The sequence below is a fragment of the Trichoderma atroviride genome, chromosome 2, assembly GCF_020647795.1.
Source record: "Trichoderma atroviride chromosome 2, complete sequence".
NCBI classification, from domain to species: domain Eukaryota; kingdom Fungi; phylum Ascomycota; class Sordariomycetes; order Hypocreales; family Hypocreaceae; genus Trichoderma; species Trichoderma atroviride.
The window spans coordinates 4792982-4817591 of NC_089401.1; the positions used below are offsets into that span (position 1 = coordinate 4792982).

General features: G+C 48.0%; 5 protein-coding genes across 6 annotated transcripts; 2 read left to right on the top strand and 3 right to left on the bottom strand.

Moving 5' to 3' along the window:
* Window positions 1–467: 467 nt before the first annotated feature.
* On the bottom strand, window positions 468–2539 carry TrAtP1_004386 (uncharacterized protein). Its single transcript, XM_014083929.2, has 2 exons — window positions 856–2539; window positions 468–788 (listed from the first exon to the last, which is right to left on the bottom strand). Exons 1-2 carry the CDS (start codon window positions 2481–2483, stop codon window positions 653–655), a joined length of 1764 nt encoding a protein of 587 aa, XP_013939404.2. The 5' UTR covers window positions 2484–2539; the 3' UTR covers window positions 468–652.
* A 627-nt stretch (window positions 2540–3166) lies between these two features.
* On the top strand, window positions 3167–4523 carry TrAtP1_004387 (uncharacterized protein). The gene is made up of 3 exons (XM_014083930.2): window positions 3167–3790; window positions 3866–4250; window positions 4322–4523. The coding sequence occupies exons 1-3, from the start codon at window positions 3258–3260 to the stop codon at window positions 4433–4435; spliced, it is 1032 nt and encodes a 343-aa protein (XP_013939405.2). The 5' UTR covers window positions 3167–3257; the 3' UTR covers window positions 4436–4523.
* A 4253-nt stretch (window positions 4524–8776) lies between these two features.
* On the top strand, window positions 8777–11868 carry TrAtP1_004388 (uncharacterized protein). Its single transcript, XM_014083931.2, has 3 exons — window positions 8777–8973; window positions 9056–10260; window positions 10327–11868. Exons 1-3 carry the CDS (start codon window positions 8812–8814, stop codon window positions 11702–11704), a joined length of 2745 nt encoding a protein of 914 aa, XP_013939406.2. The 5' UTR covers window positions 8777–8811; the 3' UTR covers window positions 11705–11868.
* Window positions 11869–12158: 290 nt separating this feature from the next.
* On the bottom strand, window positions 12159–16279 carry TrAtP1_004389 (uncharacterized protein). Its single transcript, XM_014083932.2, has 2 exons — window positions 15062–16279; window positions 12159–15000 (listed from the first exon to the last, which is right to left on the bottom strand). The coding sequence occupies exons 1-2, from the start codon at window positions 16002–16004 to the stop codon at window positions 12338–12340; spliced, it is 3606 nt and encodes a 1201-aa protein (XP_013939407.2). The 5' UTR covers window positions 16005–16279; the 3' UTR covers window positions 12159–12337.
* An 834-nt stretch (window positions 16280–17113) lies between these two features.
* On the bottom strand, window positions 17114–24185 carry TrAtP1_004390 (uncharacterized protein; the record flags this gene model as incomplete). 2 transcript variants are annotated; one of them, XM_066112277.1, is made up of 23 exons in its annotated part: window positions 17114–17604; window positions 17690–17795; window positions 17853–17883; window positions 17946–18001; window positions 18100–18214; window positions 18296–18603; window positions 18691–18702; window positions 18778–18848; window positions 18911–19929; window positions 19992–20034; window positions 20087–20563; window positions 20641–21099; window positions 21168–21331; window positions 21396–21490; window positions 21553–21837; window positions 21903–21982; window positions 22051–22135; window positions 22204–22454; window positions 22520–23106; window positions 23163–23280; window positions 23355–23496; window positions 23564–23764; window positions 23823–24185. In XM_066112277.1, 23 exons carry the CDS (start codon window positions 24183–24185, stop codon window positions 17414–17416), a joined length of 5259 nt encoding a protein of 1752 aa, XP_065968360.1. In that variant the 3' UTR covers window positions 17114–17413. The 2 variants fall into 2 exon arrangements, with proteins under 2 accessions (XP_065968360.1, XP_065968361.1); XM_066112278.1 differs by having other exon boundaries at window positions 17114–17795.
* Window positions 24186–24610: the final 425 nt, after the last annotated feature.

The following is a 24610-nucleotide window of genomic DNA, read 5'->3' on the forward strand; positions in this document are numbered from 1 at the left end:
AAATGTAGAGATATCCAAGAGATCTTTTCGTTTGTGCAGGTGTTGCGGCAGAGGTTGAATTTAGGTGACTGAAGAGTTCTTTCTTTGTTAAGAGATGCAGGAAGATAAATTTCTGGAGGCAAGCTAACCATCGTTTCCGTTTGAACACGAGAACACCAAACGCTTTTATGTCAAACGTGGTGCTACTGCTCTTTGCGCGGAAACGTTAAATTGCAGAAATGTAGGTGGACTGAAAGAAAAAAAGAGCAAACGAAAACATTATGCGATTCAGAGAAGCAGCCTGGAGTCGGTCAAGAAGTGTTTAATCAGCTATTTATACGCGTCATGCTCTCAAATGGGCTCAGTGCGCTGTTTGTATGACAGTGATTCATGCTATGCTAGGACTCGCTCTTCTTGAATTGCCAGGTAGTCCAATTCTAAAAAGCTTACTGAACAGATATGAGATGATCTTTGCAACAAATTTTGTCATTTGAAGCTATGTTTATATTGAATCAAGTTTGCAATTCTCCAAGAACAGTAGAGCCTCGCAAGTAATGTCGGAACTGTCAATCTGCCTTATGCCCTCTTCGACGAAGACGTTTTCGCTTATCAGAGTAAAGAGTGATGAATACAAAAAGAGAAAAAAGTTTCGGGAGCAACATTTCTGGACCGCTCAGTTCTTAACCTCCTCATTGTGGTCATTCTCTGCATCAATCGATGTTATCACAGCTGCTGTCGTCTGTGCCGGGCCCTTTTTGTTGTCTCCCGTTGATTGAGAGCCTTTCTCCACATCTATATCGTTTGAAACCCTTTTGGATTGTCAGCGTCGATCACAAAATGAAGCAAGCGTAACATAACGTCGAAAAAGATTCTTACTCTTGCAAAGTCGCCCTAGGCTTATTATGTACAGGGTCAAAGTCTGGGTTTTCCTGTTTGATGGCTGTAAACATAAGACCAGAATCTAAATTGTTGATTGATTTAACAGGAGTCAGAAACAGTAGCAGAGTAGCGAGTAGCCACACGCCCACTAGGAGACTCGGAATGGTGATAAGGACGGTCATCGACAGTGCCGAGGCATCGGGACTCCAGACAACGAAATCATCAACGCCAATTAAACCTATAATCATATTCTCTAGTGTTTGGTCAGAATTGGATGGATATAGTGTTGTATCAGTCATAACATTAGAGGTTGCAATGAATGCAGCTTGAACAAGGCGCGACAAGTCGTTTCGTATGCTGCTGGTACCGGCATCGAAGATTTGGGAGATGGCGGTGGTTGTAGAGAGCAGCGCCGAGGGCCCAAGATGTGAACCTACAGTAAGGATCATGGGTTGGTATAGGTGGGTGGAAAAGATAAGTTGCACACCCTGCGAAAGCTCAAGGCCAGGAAGTAGAGTGCTGTTGAGCTCCGAGAAAGTGCTGTTGTGACCTTTGTATGACCACACGTTATCTTCCCAGCAAGACAATACAGGACGCGCACTGCGTACTCGGTAGGCAGTGTCTGTATTTGCGTTTGGTATCGGCTCGGTGAGATACCACGGGTCTGTCCCCGCGGTGAAGCTGCTTCTTTGGGTTGAAGAGGCGAGTACGGTCCAGGTAGCATTGCTGGTTTCGAGAGCACCTTTGATGAGGTGGGGCCCCGGAAAGAAATATGCGACAGGCTCTCGACCATCAAACAGCGAAGCGGATTCCGTTTTATTATAGATAGTGTACCAGTCCACGACATAGGGAGTGGAAATAGTCGTCTTGTTGAAAGGGCTATAATCAGTAACACACGAGCCGCTGACGCTCAGTGTAAGCTCTGGATATTTTTGTAATCCAAAGTCTACTCCTGTAACGTTATAGCTGTAACTGATACCGATGATGGATTCGCCATCGCTGGTCTTGCCCAATGTCTCTGTAGGAGTTATCGTCACTCTTTGATCGAGTAGTTCTTTGGCAGAGCCGGTGCTACCAATTGCTCGAAGGGCTGCTGGGACTTCTAAGAAGTAGAGTGCTGCAGTTGAGGGGTTATCATGTTTGACTGGCGGAACGTATACTGCGTTCGGATTGACCGGCGCCGTGTTGTTGAGAATAATCAGGGGAGGGACGATGATGGACAACGCGGTTTGCCCAATATATGCGACGAGCACGAGAAATAGGATGCCAACCATCCAAATGCGAATTCTTTCTTTTTTTTCTTGGGTACACTTGAATGTCTCCATGAACGATCCAAGAAGCTCGCCTCTATTGTTCCACAGAACCGGAACGAGCGGAGGGAATGATTTGCTTTCTCCCTTCTTCTTTCGTCGCCATTTCAAAAGATAGTATAAGACAATGGCAATGATAATTGTCCATACTTGAGCCATAAGCATTCCCAACATGACAGAATAGGCCGAGTTGAGCTGTTTGGCAACCCAAGTTGGGACGGCGAAGGCACTTTTGGGTCCATTCTTGCTTGGAAAACTGAATCGTTTCCAGAGCAGATACGTGTCCCGAGGCTGAGGCACTGAGCTAAAAACCATGTTGAAATAACAGAAACGAGTATCTCTAAATGAAAGTTGAAGCAGGGGAAGAAGACGGCGTGGGTGAAGCCAGGGAGAGAGCGGATTGAAGACATCTGCCGAGAGGAGACACCATCTCCCTTAAGTCCGCTGCTGAGTGCGGCTCAACATGTAGTGCTCTCATACAAAATACAGCGACACTGGACATGCCATACACTGCTTAGTTCGCGCTGATTGTGGTGTGAGCCTGAATGCCTAATTCAGTATCTGGTAAACCGTAAGAGGGGTAGAAGCTGGCCATGCTTTTGGACTGCAGCCGCGGCCGCTTATGTCGCAATGTGTTGAGAAGCGATTGGCCTGTTCCAGGGGGAGTGTATGCAGCTACTTCATGAAGTACTGATATGGATGTCTAATATAACTGGGATAGGGCCAGTCGTGTTGCTGATATTGCTCAGGGCCGCTTCATTGGCCGCACTATGGACAATTACTTGGCTCAGGCCTGTGATTGCGAATACATATTACCTCGCCTTACAATATCTACTTGAAACCAGGGTAAAGTGTCTGTTTGTGTCTATTTACATATTGCATACGAGAAGATTACTCCGTTTGCAGGGTTACCAAAGAGCTATAAGAGCACTACCAACTCGTATAAAAGCCTGGAACCTCTCGACTGTATCACTCTCGATTCTCAGCTCTTTTCTCTTCATTCTTGTAGCTGTATTCGTCTATTGCCAATTCTACCAGTTTTAATAACCCTCCGTTCGCTGTCATTTGCCACAACAATCTCATTGCAAGATGCGTGGGCAACCTTTAGCAGCTCTCCTTCTAGGCTTGGGCACTCCGGTCTTTGCCGAGCCTCTCTTAGATGTGCTTGTTGCATCTGGTGCCGCCAATTTTGCCACCTACATCCAGTCAGACCCGGATGTTCTAGCCAAATATCTCTCTGGCCAGATCCAGACTGTCTTTGCACCATCAGATTTGGTCCCGCCACCTGCAAGCCTATCAAGACGTGCTCCTTCGCCGGCTGATGTGGCCAAAGCTGAGATTCAAGGCTCGGAAGACCTCGCTGACTTGAGAACCGCCAGCGGCTCCGAGCCAGGTTCCGTTATCCCAACTGGCACTGACTCCGCTGGGCTAGGTGGTCAGCCTCAAGTTGTTACTTCCGATACCAGACCTGCAAATGTGACCAACCCGACTAGACGTTGGGCATCTTCGGCTAACCTGACCGGACCATCCTTGCTGAGGATTTCATCTGGTTTGGGAAACATTGCGAACATCGTCCACGCAGACATCCCGTTTGACCATGGGTTTGTCCACATCACTGACAAGTAAGTGCTGCTCCTACATGGCTCCTACATACTATGTGACCTTAAAAGTGGAATTTAATATTCACCATGTGATAGCTACTTTACTCTGCCCGTGTCAATCTCTTCTACGGTTCAAGCGCTTGGGCAGACGACGTTCTCCAGTTTAATCAGCGGCAGCAACATGACCAAGTCGCTGGAGAGCACGCAATTCGCCACCGTCTTCCTGCCCTCCAATGCAGCCTTTGCTGCGGCCAGTGTTGGCCCATCCATCAGCTCATCCACCTCCTCACTGATTTCCAACCACGTCGTTGGAGGCTTTGCTGGCTACCTGCCTGTACTGAAGGACGGCGCTGCATTGACGACTCAAACGGGCAATACCCTAGTCATTAGCATCCGCAACGGCATCTACTATGTCAACGGAGCCAAGATTATACAAGCGAACATCATAACTGAGAACGGCGTGGTGCATATCATTGACAAGGTAAGTCTGCAGCTAGTAGTGCCAGCTATGTATAGTACATATTTGCTAACGAGTTTTTTTTCCCCTGTCAGGTACTGTCACCTTCATCACCACCTCCAATCTCTTCGGGTGGTATGCTGTCCAAGACAACCAGCTTTATGTGCGTGATTGGAGCTGTTGCTGGGGCAGTGATAGCTCAGCTCTGATCCTTCGTCATGATTTGGGTGGCCGACTTAACCGGCTGGAATAATAATATTGGGAAGTGCCTTAATAATTGGTCCAGATTTGAGATGCTACGTATTAATGTACAAGGATTTTGACAATACGAGTATATGTATACTTTGATGCTTGCTTGTAAAAGTACTTCATCGTGACTTTATAACGCGTAGTATTGTACGTACCCAACCTGTCAAAGGTGGTGCGAGGCGGATTTGCAGTAAACACAAACTAGTTGCCTTGCAGGGCAGATCCATGATTGTCATTTCCGCGAAACATCGTGATTGGACCATCATTTTCGAGCTGTCAGAATCAGGCACTTTTCAGCTTCGAACTAGATCATGGCTAACCCGAGCGGCCCAGTAACCGTTGCGTCACGGTAACTAACTTGAGTTTAGCATTGCGCCTCTAAGACGGGCTGGCCCGGCTACATTAGTGCTCCTGTGTATGTGATGGTATTTGTCTGATACGCCCTCTTGCTATGAGGCTGTAAACTGTTGACGAGTTTGTATTCGGGTTAGTCGTGACATGTATGTCTCAGACACCTGGTGCCTCTCGCCGCCGCCAAAATAGCTGCCCAGAGTATTACTGGTAGACCGTCCCCTCCTCCACGGATAACGTTCCAATTAAATTACGAAATATAGTAAAATGGGTGTAGATGAAGTTTTCGTCCCTAGCGACACCGGGTATAAAGTTGGGAACCGCGGAGATTCGAATCTTGTGGGCCATGTTAGTCCAGGATCACACCCGACAGCTGCAAGTTGGCGAAGATGTTACCGAATCTCATTGTAGCATCTGCAGGTAAATCCACAAGTACACGGCATTAAGAGAATACCTACGCATAAGCATGTGTTAGGTATATTATACTATTTAATCTTGAGTCACAACTTTTGCTACAAATCCATACTCTCCGATGTCACTACTGTCGCTACTGTCTTCTTTTTCACATCGCGGCATTGCAGTATAATCTTGCACGCAAAAGTTGGATTATCGCGTAGCAGCATTCAAACTGAGGGGAGACTGCATAGCAACCCCAGTATTAATAACCATGCGGCGACTTCAACGCAGAGATGCCCGAATAACCCTAAAGAGTTTAACTGGCGGTAGCGTCGTGTCTAGATATGGATGCATGCATGATGTATGGACACACACGCGGCATGTTTGTGGGCTCCGACAGTAGAAAATTTAGTATCAAGAAAGTATATACTATAAGAATATACTTGTTTGAAAGCCGTCTCGTAGTTCTCGATATACCTAATATATGTAGCTAAAAGCTCCTACCCTGCCACATGAAATATGTTGAGAGAAGGCATCCAATATCGCCCATGGCGTGTAGAATTGACACCCAACAGCCAAGGGTCTCAGTGACGTACCTACATGTAGGCTGCAGCAAATACGGCGATTGTTTCCGAGCCGTACCAGAAGCACCATCCATTGTACCTTGCTGAAGCTGAATTCAAGGTCTTCGGCTACGGGTGGGGGCTGAATTCATCCGTCGGCACGCCAGTAAGCATGCCGCTGGTTTGTAATTGGGCTACTCGTTACACAGATGCCGACGAGCATGTAGACGAGCATGTATCAGCCAATCAACAAACATCACGTATACAGGCAACTAATTTCACCTGAAAGGTGGGAGTAATCACTTTGTCTTACCGCATGCTTCAGCTACTCCGCTCTGTCACCGAACGATATTTCGACCTATCAAGTGAATAGCCAGCCCCCCTGTATATGAGGCGATATCTCTTACCCCTCTCCTAATATCCCAGCCTCAGAATAAAAGAAGCGACAGAGCAAAGAGGGGAGGCGAAACTCCTGCGGCCTGAGGCTTGGCTGTATTGCTTGCCTACAGACTCTGAATTTACAACAGTGGTGAATTTTATTTGCATCACATAGCATAGCCGTATTCTCCCAATTTCTAATTGATATAAACGAGATGCGAGGGAAGAAAAAACAATAAAAAGCCAGGTGGAATTATTTACAAGGATTACACTATCGACGGCTTTTCTGACTATCATATATTCTCCGTCGGAAACGCAATCTTTAAAGCCTTTTTGAGTTTATTTATTGTAAAACCAGAACTTGGACTGAAAAAAATCGGAAATGGAAGGCTAGTTTGCATTTTTCTTCACCATGTGCTACCCAGTCAGAGGTTAAGTGGGTGTCAACTACAGAATCATGTATTTCATACGGTGGCATTAATGTTCAATAATTGGGTTTGTGATATAAGTGTATATTTGCATCTAAATCTAGTTTTTTGAGGTATCATTACTTGTCTCTCATGGCAGTAGCAACCAGATGGATATATCTATACCTTTGAACGCCTCGATTATATCTCTCCTGTTATGGTATACTACCCATCCACGACCAAAGTTGTATTAATATTGAAGGAAATATGGTATATGAATACTTGAACGGCTCCAAAGCTGGCAAATAAACTCATAATAAGCTCCTCTATCTTTGTATAGCCTCTGTATGTTGATCCAGACAGCTTCCTGTAAGCACAAGTCATCTTGTATGAGGAACAGCAATCGTCGAACCTCTGTCACCAATCCATCAAGGTGCTTGAGTTCTGTAAAGATTTCCTATCGTCCCTCTGTCCCTCAAACACATTCCCATGATCTTCCTTTCTGTGCCACAGAACTTGAGCCTACTGAAAGCTACCCCTAAGATTAGTCCGTCTCTTGATGTTGAAATCCTCTTTCGTTACCAACCTCAGGAAGACAGAAATAAGTTCTCTACAATTCGCACGCAGAGTTTCAGTAAATATGACAATTACCATAAATCATACATAATTCGGCTAAAACCTCCTCTCCCATTACACTTTCTTGCAGATCTAAGTATGCACAGATCACCGAAGGCCCCCTTTGCACTTGCCGACTGCGCCAGTCAGTGATAGTCAAATTCAGATGTAAAATTTTGGCGGAGAATATTTCCGCCTTTATGAGAAGATATTAGAGCCTGTAAAAGCTATTGAGCCCATTTCTACGAATATTTCAAGCTTGTCGATCCATCGCCCGGGAGAGCAAATCGCGATGCGTGAAAACATGAAATCGAGGAACGATATAATACACATTGAGGCGTACAACAGTATTAATGAGAACATCGCACTTAAGTGTAGTACTTGTATCAGAAGAATTAGTAGGAGGTCGCATTGCTGGCTCAATCGGTGATCTTGGCATCTAAGAGCTCTGATAGCAACCCCAGAGCTTCTGGATTTTTGTCGGCTCCAGCGATTTATGTTCTGAGTCCTGTCTCTTACAGAATTCACGAAAATATCTGAAACTATAAAGGTCAATATTCTAGCTGCAAATTTCTCATAAATATCGCTTCAAAAATGGATATATGTATAACTAAAAATTGAGTAGTCAATCTTTTTATTTGCTGAATGTTTTGTCCATCTTAGGGTAACTTGGATTCTCGACATCGCTCCCTTTACTCTCCTCACTGCAGCATTCTCTTCATGTACTTAGTCGCTGACCAATATCGAGGAGCCATCAATGAGTATCGCGATTAAATGCATTGTAGCAAGCAAACAGTTCCAACAAGCTTTTCCGGCAACGGCGGAAAAGGTGGTGGCCCAATATCACCCTAGGTAATTCGACTGCCAAATTAGGCAGTTCCTAACTCTGCTGGCAAGTTTTTGAATGCGAGAGTTGCATGCCACATATGATAAGGAAATAGAGGAGATAGAGAAAAAATAGAGCCATGATATGGCTTCGCAGAGCGATCGTGCTCGAATTCTGTGACTAGAGTGCCCTCAAGCGCCATTCAATGTTACGACACGGTAGATCTAACACAGACAGGCACTGGTTGATTATTGTTTATGGCGCTTCGCAGCCCGAACATTTGCATTATTGGCTCATCATAAGCCTCGACCATTAAAATACGAGCTACTGACGCATACGGAGAAATCAACATGATTCTGTTCTGCAAATTGTCTCTTCTGGAGACACATGCACTGGATGCCGGCAGGCTGACAGGATCAGCACGACAACCGCGACGAGGCTAAGGCTATAATTGGTAAAATTTATACCATGTAAGAATGCTAAAACAGGGGATTTGGAATTAGTGAACGATAAACTGGCAATACTAGCATCAAATATAGTAGTTCTGCGTATAGGAAAACGCGTTGTATACTATTCGATCCCCACTTTCTATCAGATTTGGAAGCTCGTTACCTCTACCATGACAGCATACGGAGAGAAAGTTGGATGAGGCGATCCCAACTTGGCAGGCGCAAATACAACGTGAGAATTTATCGGTTGAGGTATAAAGAACGGATGGCGTGCGAGACGAACATGTTCGTTTTGCCACCGACTTTCTTTCTGCACAGCGAATCGGTCCTGGGCCAATCGTTCAACATCAAATGGTGGCTTACCTCCAATTGCTGCCCCTCCTGGGCGCATTGTTTGCAGGTGGTGTTCACTCAAAAACGTCAAATGTTGGTGATGCCGCTGATGCAAATAACACTGTGGGAAGCTGGGACTATGTTCCTGGGGCATACATTATCGAGTATGAACAAGGCCATGTAAGTTGATGCATGACGTCTACGTCTAAGTTGAAAGACAGACAATCAGGTATGCGCTTAGTCTAAACTTATGATAATGCAGGAAAACGAGGCATCGCTATTTAGCACACTTCATACACATGGACTTCCAGCTTCTAAGCGGATGAGCTTGTCCTATTCGCTCTTCAAGGGAGCCTCAGTCCAATTGGACGCTGTCAGTCTGGATCCTCAAGCTGCATCGACCAAGATCGCGTCCCTTGCTCCTGTGAAGAACGTATGGCCCGTTATGCGCTATCAAAATCTCGAACTCGGCAAATTCTCGTCCACAAGCGGCGTTAAACGCAACGTCGGAGACTTCTCACAGCATGTGTCCAGAGCTGCAGCAGACAGCGACACCGGATATGCACCACATGTCTTGACACAGGTCGATAAGCTACATGCAGAAGGATACACGGGCAAAGGGATCCGTGTCGGCGTTATAGATTCAGGAGTTGATTACAAGCATCCTGTCCTAGGCGGCTGCTTTGGTGAAGGCTGCATTGTTGGCTACGGAATGGACTTGATCGGTCCCGACTTCAACGGCACAAACACACCAGTTCCTGGTCCGTATCCATATCCCGATTGTCTTGGCCACGGGACGCATGTCTCTGGAATCATTGCGGCCCAGAAAAACCCTTTGGGATTTATTGGTGCCGCTTATGGCGCAACACTGGGCATGTACAAGGCATTGGACTGCGGAGGTGGCTCTTCCAACGATGTACTCATGGCAGCATTCAACCAAGCGTATGAAGATGGGTCAGATGTCATTTCTATCTCTATCGGAATTTATTCTGGGTGGAAAGAGGACCCTCTCGCAGTAACAGTATCGCGAATAGTCGACGCCGGCGTCCCGGTGGTTATCGCCAACGGCAACCAAGGCCCTGCTGTCTTCAGTTCAGCTTCTCCCGGCGATGGTGCGGGTGTCATGAATGTGGCCTCTATTGATAACACAGAGACACCTTTTCTGGGGACTGAGGCTTTTACAAGCCTCAATAGCCCCTCTGGTAACTTGACTTCTTTTGCCTGGTTACCTGGAACGCCCGCATTTCCAAATATCACTCTGCCGTTATGGGCTGTTACTCCTAATACTACGACAGATGGAAGTTCGAGTGCTTGCAGTCCGCTCAGCAGCAGCGCGCCTACAGATCTCAGCGATAAAATTGTTCTTGTGCAGTTAACTGGCTGCGATGATCCCACAATTGCGGCAAACCTTGCAAAGAACAATGCCAAGTACATAATATACTACAGCAGTGATGATGATCTCGATGAGTAAGTATTTTATATCCCTTTTGATCGTCATACCATTTCACTGACCCCATTGTTTGTCTTCATCAGTGTGTATAGCGTTAGTACCGCTCCTAGCACTCTTGGTGCCGGCATGGTGCCCCTACAGCAAGCCACGATATGGCTAGATCTTCTCAGTAAGGGCACAGATGTGTACGCAAAAATGGTCGATCCTCAGTCTGCCAATCCTGGAGCAACATACTTCCCGAACAATGCGACCGGTGGCATTGTAAGCGATTTCTCAAGCTGGGGTCCAACTTGGGAGGCAGATGTAAATCCACACATCGCAACCCCAGGAGCCTCAATCCTTTCTACGTATCCCCTGAATATGGGAGCATATTATGTCGACTCTGGAACATCCATGGCTACGCCGCTTATGGCTTCGATATATGCCCTGATCATGCAAGCGCGATCTATCAAGGACCCCAAAGCGCTCCTGAGTATGGTATCATCAAGAGCAAAGCAAACAAAATACCGTGATTCGTATCAATCCATATTATACAACGACCTTGCTCCCGTGGCGCAACAAGGAGCTGGATTGGCGCAGGCCTATGATGCAATTCATGCAACAACCACCCTAAGCGTTTCGAGCATCTCTCTCAACGATACGGACCACTTTGTTAATAGCACAGATTTTACAATCAAGAATGGCGCCAAGCAAGCCGTGACCTACTCAATTGGCCACCTCCCTTCCAGATCCAGAGACACTTTCAAGGCTGGCGTGTCATCACCATCACAGAGCTCCAATTCGAGCTCCTCAGCAGCAACATTAACTTTTTCTGATACAAAAGTCACAGTTCCAGCAGGCGGATCTGCTAAGATTACTGTCGAAGTAGCTCTTCCTCAAGGACTGACGGAAGCAGACCTCCCTGTATACAGCGGGTACATTACTCTGAATGGAACTAATGGCGAGAGTCTTGTTCTTCCATACTTGGGAGTACTTGGAAGCCTAAGCAGTCTTCAGGGCATAGACTCTAGCAATGGCTACATTTATCATTCAACGGGCCGTTACTGGCAAGCAGCCCCTAACAATGATACTTGGACTCTCCCATATCCTTCAGTGGGTAGCCAGCTTCCAAATTCGGCAGCTATTGATTTCCCTGCGCTCTATATTTTAGTCACTACTGGCGTGCCTCTTATTAGAGCAGACATCATTCCCCTTGGCAATACTCCAGCAAACACCACTAAAGTTCTGGGCGTTGATACAGCTGGAAGCTTCCCAGGATTTCCTGTTCAATGGGTCTTCTCAAACATTTACCAAATTCCATTCAACGGCGTAACTCAGGAAGGTATCATATTGCCCGAGGGCAACTATGCCTTGTCGCTGAGAGCACTGAAGATATTTGGAGACGCGAATAATTCTGATGACTATTACACTGTACAGACGCAGTCATTCAACATCAAGTATAACTCGACGGCGGCTCAATAGAATATTGACAGACTTTATCAAAAGTATATAAATGGATTGGAGATCAAGAAAGGGTCCCGCTGTTACTCAATAAGGTATTCATTCTTATTAGGGATTTATATTCCGACAAAATGCTATTTGTATCTAGAAGAATCACCTGTCCTAGATATGTCCTTCCAAGTAGGCTCGCATCTCGTTTGCAATACAAATTTGAATGCTGTCTAGAAAGAAATCTATGTATTATAACCAGAGCTTAAAATATGATCATTTTTTGGGTCCCTGTAGCTGTGACTCTGGAACCTCCGGTGCGATGTTAGGTGCAGTTTGCGATCTTCGAAAGGGAGTTGCGGGTTTCAACTTTGAAGGAGGGGTCTACATGTAACAAGCGAACATCGCTTTCTGCTGACCATGCTGGAACGACAATCAAATTAGCATCGAAAAATCGAAAAATCGCATTTTTATGTTTTTCAATTCTGTCAGTCAACATGTAATTCGAAACCTGTACGGAGCCTGCCAGTGAATATTTGGTTCCAAATCATATGGCGAGCTGGCATGAGCTCTGAATAATCTAGAAGAGAGACCCCAAGACGTCCCTAGGAGACAAGCAGATATCTTTCAATTTCCATAGTTATTGCATCAAGAAGTGACTGATATTTATGTTGCTGCTGCTTTCAATAGCTCTACGATGCGATCAAAAGCCTTACCGGCAGCCCGTAATAACGGCGTTTCGCCATTCTTATCTACCGACTCGATATTTGCATTGTTATCAAGAAGCAGTTGGACAATATTTTCATAACCCTTATCAGCAGCCCGTGATAATGGTGTGTCGCCGTGCATATTTGGAATATTAATATTAATACCGCCATGAGCAAGTAAAGCTTTGAGAACAGCCTCATTGCCATTGTTAGCAGTGTAATATAGCGGTGTTTTGCCAATTATATCTTGGATATTAACATCAATACCGCCATGAGCAAGTAAAGCTTTGAAAGAAGCCTCATTGCCACTTTCAGCAGCGTGAGATAGCGGTGTTTGGCCAAACACATCTTGAGCATTAACATTAATGCCATTTTGCATAAGTAAAGTAGTAGTAACAGTTGCGGAGCCTTTCTTAGCAGCGTAATGCAGTGGCGTCATACCACTGCTACCCATCGAGCTTTTGTCTACTTCTACCTTGTTGCAAGATATATATGCATGGGTAAAAATATCATCAACAGCTTGGAGAAGATGGTAAAAAACGCCTCGTTTCCGTGAAAATATGAAGTCTCGTCTAAGACTGCTTTTGATATTTCCATGTTGACAGTATCTTCGATATAGGTCGTGAAACGCGGATTCACGAGGTAAATTTTCTGCTTGAGATCTCAAAAATGCCTCCAACACCTCGCGACTATTATTGGCCAGTGCCGCAAAAATCGGCGTACCATAACGATCATCGCATACCTCAAAAAAGTTCTTTTCAGAATGTATACCGATTAGTTCGGGCAGATTCTTTTCTGAAAAGATATAAAGCATCGTTGCTGAATCTGAATATCGGAGGATATTGTATTTTTCGAGGGCATTGTTGGAAGATATCCATCGTTGGAGAGGAACACTGCTGAGAAAATTCTTTTGCTCTATACCATTTTTTTGTGCTGCGTTGGCATGGTAGAAGAGATTAAGAGTTGCGTACTCGAAAAATGGGTATTTCAAATTGATCGAGTTTCTCACTTCTACCTCCTGGGGATCCTTCAATAGACATTCCAACAAATGAGTATCTTGACTCATTAGCTGAGTCAAGCAACAGTCTTTTAGAAATTCGTGGCTATTACCAGTCAAATTGCTGGACTCTTCAGACCACTGTTCGCCATAACTTCCTAATAGGAAGTCTCGAACAGATTCATGGATAAATTGAACTTCATAGGTCCAATTTTGTGTGACTTCGGCTAGACCTTTTGATGATCTTCTTACGAAAGCCTCCATCTCATCTGGCCCTATGTCTTCTCGGTCCCAAAATCCTGAACATTCTTTATCGCACGTGAACTGGACAGCAAAATATAGCTCTGGTGGGTTGAGTGGGCGAGACGCGAAGAGGATCCATTTGAGACAAGCTTTTAGCTGATCACGATTCTCACTATCTCGTGTAAGAATCATCTGAAACAAGTCGTTTAATCTCGGTGGGATAGCTTCAAGACGATCGCGCATCTTTTGAATTGGCATAATGCTTTTCGAATATTCATGGTTCAGGATGTCAAGAACCAAGACTACCCAGAGAAAAATGCCAGAAGATTTTGTGAGAATTTCTTGTCGAAGTGAATTAGCTTTATCCAGTTTGCCTATCCTAAGCTTTGAATTAATATAGTGCTGAATATCGTCTGTATGTCCAGTTTCGTTCTCTAAGGTAACTTCAGTTCCTTGTTGGATGGTCACAGTCGGGTAATGCCGACTAGAGAAGCAGACTCGTAGTAAAAGTTGCTTCTCCCTTGCGCTGCTACATAGTTCCTCAAAAAATGAAACCATATCAGCAACTTGGTCTTGATTACACTCATCAAGAGCGTCCACAAATATTGTTAGCGACCTACTGCCGAGGTTTTGAACAGCGTGTGCCAAAGTCTGCTTTAAAGATGCATCTTGCCATCTATTCCGCTGGATAGTCTTGGCGCCATCAGCGGTCATCCATTCCAAACTGTCTTTTGCCTCTGGAATTTTTTGAAAGAGCTGATGGAGTAGAGAGCGGTATAATCCCGTCGCCGACTTCTCGTCGTCGGTACCCCGCGCAAGGAAGAAGAAAGAAAGGATGATTTGTGACGAAGCTCCATTTGCGCTCGACTTGGCTTCTTCAAAAAGGAACTTCATCAACGTTGACTTTCCAGTGCCCGGATGACCTTTGATCCAAAGCAAACCACCGTGATCTGGTTGCTGTGCCACGTCGTGCCAGGATATGTAGTCGGGCTTAGCAAGAAACCAGCAACAGGTTCCTCTCTGGGCAGCTGTTAAGTGTGTCACACGCTCGTCAATCTTGTCGAAGTAGAGTTGGTCTATCAACGACTGTTTCGTAGTGGCGTCGATAGCGTGGCTGCCTTTTGTAGCCTTAGGTGTCTCCTCGAAAACGTTGCTAGGGCTTGCAGAACCCTCATTCACCTCGAAATAGTTGTTCTTGTTACATTCTTCCTGGGCGTCCCTGCTGTAACTGTTTTTTGTAGATGCTAATCGTTCTGGAATCATGCTCTGATGAGCATGCATGCCATAATCCAAGCGTTTTCTACGTTTATCCGAAATAGAGTGTGGATGTTCTTCACCAAGTCTGCGCTTGCGGTCGACGCTTATGATTATCGGTTCTGGCACTAAATTTCGGAATCAGATTGGAAAGGTCAGAGTGAGTAATCTGGTATAATATGAGCTAACCATCTTTGGGCGCTATCTCAGTTAAAATAGCTTTGGCATAGGCGGCAGCCATGGCAGCAGCATATGGCTGCCAGTCTTTATTCTTATGTTCGTCTCCATAATCACAAACGCCTCGGATGACGCCAACGGGAATGCAATCCATAGTTCCGGCTGCTTCCATCTCAAGCCCAATAAGGCCGTATTTGTCCCTCAGCTGGTCGCGTTTCCGAGCATTCTTCATGAGCTTTTCTCCTGAGCCTATTGATCCGTACCATACCCGAACACGTTTGTCATCTGGTCTTTGATCTCGCTGCGCCAGACGTTCAATTCCGTCTTTATCAAGTTGATAGAGCATATCTTTGTCTTGGCCAGGATCACTGAACGTGCCTGAAGAGTGCTCTTTATTTTGTATGCTCTCGTAATAGGGCAAAAATAGGTCCGTATCATTTGGCTCCTTCAGCTTGATGCTTCCAATGGCTGCTCTGACGAGAGTCGCTGTGTTGGCCAATGCATAACCGTGGTTTAAAAGCTCGAATCCGTCGTTTCCCGTCTCTTTTCCCAAATCATAGGCTACAAGTCCAGCGTTATCACCCGTGGGTAAGCCGACGAGGACATCACCGAGACGGATATCGAGCGGCGGATTCCGCGAGAGATTTGGAAGCCCCGCTGCGACACCAACAAGCAAACCGAACCAAAGATTTGGGAAGAAATTCTTGACTTGGCTCGCAAGAGCGGCAGCAGATCCAGTGCCATATTTTTGGCCGGCAGGGAAAGTTGCAATAATAACGTTATGCCCGCATACGTCGCCAGCTTGGAAGACATAATCATTCCCCGGAGACATGGGGAAGCTGCCATCATGCCTATTGTCCAAGAGATGCAGCGCAGCCCGGGCCTCGATCTCTAGCGGAGCAAACCAAGCGACCCTGTAGGCGGCAGGATCCAATATAGTTCTCGGAGGAGTCATGATAATTGAAGCAATATCAGGGTCGTAGATTGGGCTTCGAAGCGAAATGGAGGTGTCAGCTAGGTTCGCGTTCTCGCGCGCCTTGTAGCGCTTTCGCGTCAAAGTTTGGTCGATTGGGTAGATAAGTATACATATAATGACGCGTCAACAAATGGTCGCTTGCGAATAAAGCAAGCCAAGTAAGAGGACTGTAAAGATAGGAGGAGATGGTAACAATAGTGCAATGGCAATGTTATTCTTAGCATGCAAGCCTTCAAAGAGGTATGTTAGGGGCGAGGTGCGTGGAAAAGCGACGAGGCTGATCGGGAGTATGCCTTATGCAGGCAACACTGCAACCCAATCGGCATAGAGCTGGTACACTTTGATTGGTCTGCCCAATTCTCACCTCTCTACATTGACCCATCTACGTTGATTGATGCAAAATTGATTCGTTACTGAATCTGAGCCGGATAATTGCACTTTATAAATGGATGCTGAAACCTTGAGACAGTTTACCACTATTTTGCAGCCATCATATCACCTTCATTATACCCAATCAACCAACTGCATAAAATAGACTGTGATTTTTAGCTTTGTAAGATCACGATTCTCGTGCGATGCAACAGTAATTATCACTATCGCTAATAACTCCTCAATTACCCTATGTGTTTCCTCTAGCAGCCCTGTCTTATTACATTTAGGCATTTGCACGATTTCAAGAGTCATTCTATTTTGCCACCACCCCTCTCATTAGTCCATATACTTAGAGGCTGATTTAAGAGTATAGGCTTTAATCCAGCCTTCTTCTGCTCGGGTATCCTTGTGTCTTTGCGCCCCGTCAATATGTATATATGGGATGCGTCGCTCAATCTTTCTTTAATAACTGCCCGCAATCTTGGCCCTTCGATCCGTTCTGTATTTTCCTGATCTCAATCTATAAGTTCTTTCTCACATGCACTGTTTATAGACAGTGTCTAAACATACCACAGTTCATCTGTTCTTCGGGGATGTTAATATTTAGATACAGCTTGAAGTGTGCATAAGTCGTAGCCAGCGTTATTATATACTTCTATATTCTACAGCGCCGCAATAGAGTGCTTCTTCCAATTAGGAAACATCTATCAATAAGAGGACAGAGTAGGTTGACTAGTATTCAAGTATTTTCTAGCTACCTCGCCAAGCACTCTAATAATACAAACCAGTCATCCTTAAGCAATACTGAGAACATTATTGACGCACAATAGCCCAGCTGAGAATTTTCGCCCACGACTGCCTTTCTCGAGCAACAAGGGGGTTCCAACTTTCTCTCGAGGCAGAATGTTAGTCTACCTGTACTGGGGGATTCCGCTAGTTCAGGATGCTTTATTGATGATAGTATTGCTGGCTTACCAAATCGCACATATAAAAAACACAAAACCTCTTGGATTGAACTATTCCCAGTCGGCAGGTAAAGGATTAGTCCACGGCCCTACCGAGGCCCACAAGGTCTTGATTTTGTCAAGCCGGGCCAACAGATCCTTATTCTGCTCTGACGCCCCCGTTGTGGCCCCACCCGTATTCGATTTGTCCTTGCCAATGTTGAGCGCATTTTCGATATCTCTAATGCCGTCTTGAATGTTATCTGTTTGGTGCGAGGGCTGTCTTAGTACCACGGACTTGCCTCGACAATAGTTGGCCATCTCAAGGGAAGTGGCCTGGGTACTTACTGGTGAACCTCGAGACGACTGTATTTGTGTAGGAGTAAATAAACGTGCGCCACTTGTCCCCGAGGCCTAGCTTCTTGTACTGGCACTTGTTCCACGATGTATCTTTCTATGTAACTAGTCAGCCAACTCACAATCAGATGGGCCATATTGAAGAACAACATACAACAGCGGCAAGTGCGTTTTCTGATTGATCACTTTATGCAAATGTTAGCTTGGAGTTTGATGTGGAGATGTCCCATATATGGCGCCGACTTACAGCCAGCTCCCTACTCTTTTTACCTGTGCCTTGAAGATGTCTTCTGTAGCCTTGGACTATAATGTGATGTTCTGTCAGTTCCATTGTTCAATGCCAGGAGAAGGTGCACGGAAAAACTCTTCGCGGAAATGCTGCAGGTGTGTAGGATACTCACATATTTCAGAGTCCAAATGACGAGCCGGACTTTGTTCATGGCCTCGGCCCACCTCTCCTTCTTGATACAAGATCGGTAATCCCGAATGTAATTCCTAAAGCTGGAGGACCAAGCCCTAGACAACAGAGAAATCACGGTCAGCAACGGATCTTGTGTCCATTCTATAGCACTGAATAGAATGCATGAATCCACGTACGCCTGTTTCGCGCTGTTGACATTCATGTACAGTAGCTGGAACTCGTTGAAGGACTTCTCATTGTTGGGAAGAACCTGCCCCATGATGCTGAGGGGCGTAAACTGCTTGTTCGCGCTCGTGTACCAGGGGACGGGGATAGGCTTGCCGGCCCACCAGAATTTGAGGTGCTGGCAGTTAGACCACTCCTGGTCGTCACGCACAAAGTCCCAAGACGTGAGCGAATTCGCCTTCTTAAAAGCGTCAGATGCACAGTTGTCGTAGCTTGCGTCCGTTTCATCGCTGCCGACTGTCTGAAGGAAGTTTTTCAGCTGTGGGATGAAAAAGGGGCGGGTTAGGTTAGCTGGAGGGCAGAGTGTCAGGCCACACTGGCCGGCAAAAACCGGATGGGATCTTACAATTTGCCATTCCTATATGTGGTGAAGCTGCGGTTAGCAAGTGTTTACGGCAATGGCTCATCTGGGTCCATGTATTTTCTGACTTACAAGAATATGCTCCGTGCCATATTTGCTTGTGTCGACATCTTCTGGGGCTGGGTTGCTTTGCTGACGGAAGCCTAAGAAATGTATCAGTCAATATTTGAGACGGCTTCACCAGGTATTCATTGGGGCAGTTTACCCATGTTATCGCAGTCTGACCAGTCATCGGGTGCCCACGTGGTCCAAGATCCGTACTTTGGAGTCCCGGCGGAAGCATCGGCGACCAAGACTCTCGAGTCCGGGAAGGATATTCCTCTCACAGTGATGCCGCCAGCCTTTTTGAGAGCCTTTTGGCAGATGCCAAAATCTGCCTTGGTGCCACGCTTCTGGATCAGGCCCCGTTCCATGACGCCTTCCAGCGCCCTCTTGGCGGATGTGCTCGAGTCGGGGCAGTCCAGGGGCTCGCTGCCGTCGTCTCCATAGACGGTTGTGTCACACTTACCCAGCGGCGTGTTGGTGTCCGTGGCGCATCGGAGACATGAGCCGCCGGGGTCTGGGAACAGCGGATTCTGGTCGTCCACGCCGGCGCGCCGAACCAGCATCGCGTCGATGACGGTGGTGTTGGAGAGGGCCTTGCCGGTGTCATCGGAGGAGAGCGGCAGCAGTTCCCGTTTGTCCCTAGACTCGGACCAGCCGTAGCACTTCTTAGGGACGACCCCGAACTGGGTGCTGAAGAGCTCGTTGTTGAGGTTGTCCGGCTGGGCCCAGTTGGGCAGCGGCGACACCATCTTGAGCGTCACGCTGGCCGCCCAGTTCATCCAGTACCAGATGCCGGAGCACTTGTCGCTACCCGAGGACGCGCCCGCGCCGACGCCCAGGTCCATCGAGTTGGAGTACGTGGCGCGGATGTCCGTGTTGACAAGGTCGCTGGAGAGGAAATGTATCTGGATCTTGAAAGCGGCGCTCTGGTCGACCTTGACGACGACGTGGCCCTCAGCCGCCACGTTGGCTTCGGTGCCGGCGTCCACTTTTGTCGACTCCTTGAAGGTGTATATGGAGAAAGGCTCGGGATCCGGCTCTGCCCAGAGAGAGGCCGGGTACATGAAGACCTGCGGATTGACAGTCGCGATGAGCACTTGGCTGGCTAGGCTGCCGGAGACCGTCGCCAGCGACTGCAACTGGGCCGTGATGTCCACAAAGGGGCCAACGGTAGCAATGCTTGATGCAGTCAGTTAGCAGCGCATTGAGGGTGGCAAGGGAGTTGTAGACGATGGACGAACCCTTTGATGTTGAAACTGCCACCCCAAGGAGCAAAGTTCTCGACTGTGCACCGGTCAGCTTGCAGCTCAGGTTAGGGCTAGGCTTGGAGACGCACGCAAGGGGATGTTGCCCGAAGAGATGGTGAAGTCGGCCTGCCCAGTGATGGAGACCTTTGCAAAGGCGTTGGCGCCGTCCAGGACGAAGTAAGCGTAGGCATCGTCGAGGTTGAAGTTGGTCAGGGTGCCGACAAGTGACATTCCGAAGCCCAGGTTGGCGTCGAAATAACCGTCGATCTTGGCTTCGATACTGGCATCGGCATTGGGAGGACAGGACCGTCGGGCGTTGTACAGCATTTGGGAGAATGGGTAGTTTCTGTAGATGCCGTGGTTTAGTGTATTCGGCGGGAGGATGGCGAGCTTGTTGAACACGTTCTTCCACCAGCCGTCGTCGCCGTATCCTCGCTTGCCGACTCTGTCCTCGCGGGCCGTGTTGTTCATGAAGCCGTGCTGTTGGAACCAGTCCAGGTGGAACTGGCGCCAATCTTGCGGCGACCGCTTCTCGATCTTGCCCTGGGGGCTCGACCGGACAATCTCTGCAAGGTGGACACGCAATCAGTACTATACTCTACTCTCTTTGCCAGGGGAAAGGCACCGGCGTGTACAGACTCACCGTGCCAGTAATTGGGCTGGTCAGAAGTATCAACGCGGAAGTAGATGTCGCCGCAACCGTCAGCGCGAGCATCCAGGCCCCGCTGCTGTCTCTCCTTCTTCTCCCTGACCTTGCCAAAGTCGTAGTCATACCTAATCTCATAGATCTTGGGAGCATTGGCAAGGCGCCTCGTAAGGTGGGCGGGCGCCGTTGCGTTTTCCAGCCGAGAGAAGGATACGACTCGAACATAGTCATCAGGACCGCAGTCGGGTGGAAGGCGCAGGACCGTGTTCTCAGCGCCGCCGAGGAGAATATCTTGGCAGTTGTTGCCTGGAGACTCGTCTGTGCACACGGCGCGCAGAGACTGTACACTGAAGTCATCGGGATGGGTGTCAGGGCAGTCAAAAACATCAAGATGCGAGCCTTGACGCTTGTCTAGGGTCTGCACATCATGGTCGCATCCCACCACGATGACCCAAGCTGCAAGGAGGAAAGACAACGGTCAGCGAATAGCCCTATTCTTGTCTAGGTCTGCAGGCATAGCTTACCAAAGGGCGAAGTGTTGGGATCGTTGGGGTTACCCGGGTCGAGTGGCTTTGAATCCTTGTCCTGGTAGAATGCCTCGGCGTAGCTGGGGACATCATTGGCGGTAAACTTATCTGACTCTGGGAAAATGTGATCCAGTTCAACGGGTAAGATTCCCGACTCGAATCTGTTGTTCACTGTTAGTAAAATAGAGCCCATGGGAGAACATTGAAGATTAGTCGGGTCCGTACCCCTCTCCTGGGTCGCAGCAGAGCGAATGAGTGGTGCCGAAGAAGCACCAGTCGCCCTCGTCATCTGTTTGGCTCGTGTAGATCTCAACTTTCCTCTATCACATTGTGTTAAGCGGACCTTGTGTCCCAATTCAGGGGGGTGTTCGGGTTCACTCACTGGCGGGCATTGTGAGTCGGTACAGCTGAAAGGTCTTCCTTTGCCGTACCACTTGCAGTCCTTGTACTTGACGTCGGCAGGACAGCACACAGGGATATCGACAAATATGCCTGAGATGGCGCCCACCTTCTGCGGCAGGTCACTGCTGCACTTCCCGCCCCAGGAACTTATTTGCTTGCACTGGGGAGCAGTGGGGGCCGATTCGGAAGGGCAGCAATAAGCACGTCGTCCAAACAAGCATTTGTCGCCCTGCTGATCGCTGTTGTCGTCGAGGGCCATGGTGATCTACATGAAGCAAATAAGCTACGTCCCAAGTGTGCCTTGGCCGGCGAGACTGGACGTCAACTTACCTCACCAATGTCACATTGGCTGTAACAGCCCTTGCTCCAGTGGCAAGTAGCCTGGTCCGGAGCGCCCCAAGGCGGACAGCCTACAGTGCATGAGTTAGACGACATATCAATATCAATAGTCATACAGCGGAGCGCGGATGTCACTGACAGAACCGTCGTAGCGGCTGATCAAAGCCGAAGAAGCGCCCTATCCTTCTGCATGAGTTTCCGTCGCTGTCCTGATCAAGCCAAGTCTAGTAGATGGACATGTCAGCCAGATCCGCCTCGGCGGATAAGAGTGTAAACTTTGGCGTCCACTAACCATTGCCTTGGTGTTGTCCGGACAGACATCTCCGCACTTGGTGTACATGCACAAGCTCAAGCTGAACCGATCCGAGTCCTTGGTAGGGCTTAGATCAACCCCTGGATCGATGTCCTTGCCGAGCACCGACTCCAAGGCCGTGTAGCGCTCATCGTCCTGGTCAATTGCCCAGATCATGAGACCGCCCAGGCCGCGCGCGTTGGCAAAGTCTACTTTTTGCTGGTAGGTTGTCTTGTCATCGTACGAGACCCCTAGAGGCAATCATCAGTCACGGCGTCCTAGATCACGGACGAGCTCGACGGCTATCCACACTCACAGTTCATGCCCTGGCCATAAATCAGCATCTTCACAGCGGCAGTCTCGTCATAACGGACCAAAGCCTTCGCCTGGTTGGCCGCAATAAGGTCGTTGATCTCCTCGTACGAAAGAATGCCCCTGGTCTTGGTACACGGCCCAGCAGCGCCGCCGCTCGACAGGAGGTTGCCCGTCAGAAACTCGCAGCCGACGAGATTGCAGATCGGGTCCGCGACGGCGTAGGAGCGACCATAGAAGCCGATTCCAAGGTTGATGAGGGCCGGATCGATGCCAACGCGCCAGAACAGCTGCAGGGCCAGCTCGACCTCAGTTAGATTGGTATGCGCATACATTCTGTTACCAATCTCATTGTGCTGGTCCCACGTGCCGTGCAAGTCGTAGGACATGAGGTTGATGAAGTTTGAGTATTGGGCCAACCCGGGCAGGTCGAAGCCGCGAAGGTACCAGTACGAGCTGGGTGCCGTGAAAGAGATACCCCAGGTGCCGTGGCCGGAGCCGTCAAACTCATCACGGATGGCCTTGAGCATCAAAGGAAAGTTTTTAATGTCAGCCTCATGACCTCCTCGGTCGGGGGCGGCAGGGTATTCCCTATGATGTGGTTTAAGATCTAGCTACCAGCGTGTGTATGGAGTGGAAATACATACCAGTCTAAGTCAACACCGTCGAAGCCGTACTGGGACATGAAACGCACGAGACGATTTGCAAACTCGGAACGCAAGATGGCACTCCCAGCAATTTTACCAAAGATTGGCTGAGTGTCGGCTTTTGTTCTCGGGAGTCAGCAGCTTGAGGGTAGCACGGGGTTCAAGAAGTGGGAGGCTAAATAATGTACTGACTTCCGTCGTCAAAAAAGTCCCAGCCGCCAATCGACAGCCAGACCTGCAACTTTGGGTTCCGAAACTTGACATTGGTGACTTCATGGAATATCTCCCATGGATCGTCCAACGAGGCGTCACTGGCCATCGGCACAATGTTGAGCTGATGAAGACGGGACATGTTTAGAGATGATCAAGCTTGGTGAAGCAGCATTGGGCAAACCACTTACACTGGTGTCGATGTAGGCAAAGGCAAAGTTGAGAATGTCCAGCTCCTCAACCGGAATCTGAGCTGGGGTCATGACGCCGCAGCTATCGAGGTGTGCTCGCCATGATTCGTAGTAAGCAACAACGCGGTCACGGGCATCTCCGCCGCCGCCTGGGTCCTTTGGAGTCCCGCAGTTAGATTGGCAGCCATTCTGGCAAAATTCCTGTCCAGTTGTACTTGTCAGTGTTGTCTAGATGCGTTTTCAAGGTGGATTGATTCACGGTAGTTGTTCCGCAGAAGCCAAACTGGCTGCAGCAGACGTTCAAGGGGCAGGCAGCTGAGCCACTGGCCGAGTCCTTGCCGCACTCAGCTTTCGCATCGCAATTGGACGTGCAGCCATCGCCGCAAAACACCTGGCCGTAGCCGCACCATCCGCTCGCACCACAGCAGGCGCCGTTGAGGCACTTCTTGTCTTTGGAGCAGCTATGGTCGTCGGAGCTACTGCCGAGCTGCCTCCTGAAGATTCCGGGAGCCAAAGTGGCGTTGCCGTAGTCTGAGAGAGCCTCTGGTGCCGGTGCAAAGTCTGCGAGAGCAGAGAAACTAAGATCAAGAAGGATAAGAAAGAAGGTCAAGGTTGGTATCATGAGCCCGCATAGGGAGCTCCTACGAGAAGGTTTACTCATGGTAGGTGCTTAAAGAACGAACGCAATTGAGAATTTCAACACCGCTGAAGAAGCAACTGAAGTAAGTGAGAGGATGCGTGCAAAGTTTTCTTATCCAGGGAGCCCGCGCTTGCTGGGCGTATAACGTTCTGTTCACATCTTCCGGTTGAGCCCCTTGCGACCCCTTCCCAGATCTTACAGCATGTAACCTCATTTTCAGATCTGCGCTGATATCGACCATCTCATGACCCCCAAGTTACTGGATACAAAGATTCTGTATCATCAAGCGGCTGTGTAGCTCAGATAAAGGCCTGTTGCAAGATCAAAGTGCAGCGCTGTATTACAGGTTTGCTTGATTAGGCAAGTTGTTGTATAAGGTACCGCTGCACAGGTATGGTATTGTCGCG

Excerpts from the sequence above, each read along its gene's own strand:
- TrAtP1_004386 (XM_014083929.2), bottom strand. The coding sequence starts at position 2,483 with ATGGTTTTTAGCTCAGTGCCTCAGCCTCGGGACACGTATCTGCTCTGG. Across the intron at positions 789-855 it reads CCTAGGGCGACTTTGCAAGA|GGTTTCAAACGATATAGATG; the intron begins GTAAGAATCTTT and ends ACAATCCAAAAG.
- TrAtP1_004388 (XM_014083931.2), top strand. The coding sequence starts at position 8,812 with ATGGTGGCTTACCTCCAATTGCTGCCCCTCCTGGGCGCATTGTTTGCA. Across the intron at positions 8,974-9,055 it reads TCGAGTATGAACAAGGCCAT|GAAAACGAGGCATCGCTATT; the intron begins GTAAGTTGATGC and ends ATGATAATGCAG. Across the intron at positions 10,261-10,326 it reads AGTGATGATGATCTCGATGA|TGTGTATAGCGTTAGTACCG; the intron begins GTAAGTATTTTA and ends TGTCTTCATCAG.
- TrAtP1_004387 (XM_014083930.2), top strand. The coding sequence starts at position 3,258 with ATGCGTGGGCAACCTTTAGCAGCTCTCCTTCTAGGCTTGGGCACTCCG. Across the intron at positions 3,791-3,865 it reads TTTGTCCACATCACTGACAA|CTACTTTACTCTGCCCGTGT; the intron begins GTAAGTGCTGCT and ends ACCATGTGATAG. Across the intron at positions 4,251-4,321 it reads TGGTGCATATCATTGACAAG|GTACTGTCACCTTCATCACC; the intron begins GTAAGTCTGCAG and ends TTCCCCTGTCAG.
- TrAtP1_004389 (XM_014083932.2), bottom strand. The coding sequence starts at position 16,004 with ATGACTCCTCCGAGAACTATATTGGATCCTGCCGCCTACAGGGTCGCT. Across the intron at positions 15,001-15,061 it reads TGAGATAGCGCCCAAAGATG|TGCCAGAACCGATAATCATA; the intron begins GTTAGCTCATAT and ends TCCGAAATTTAG.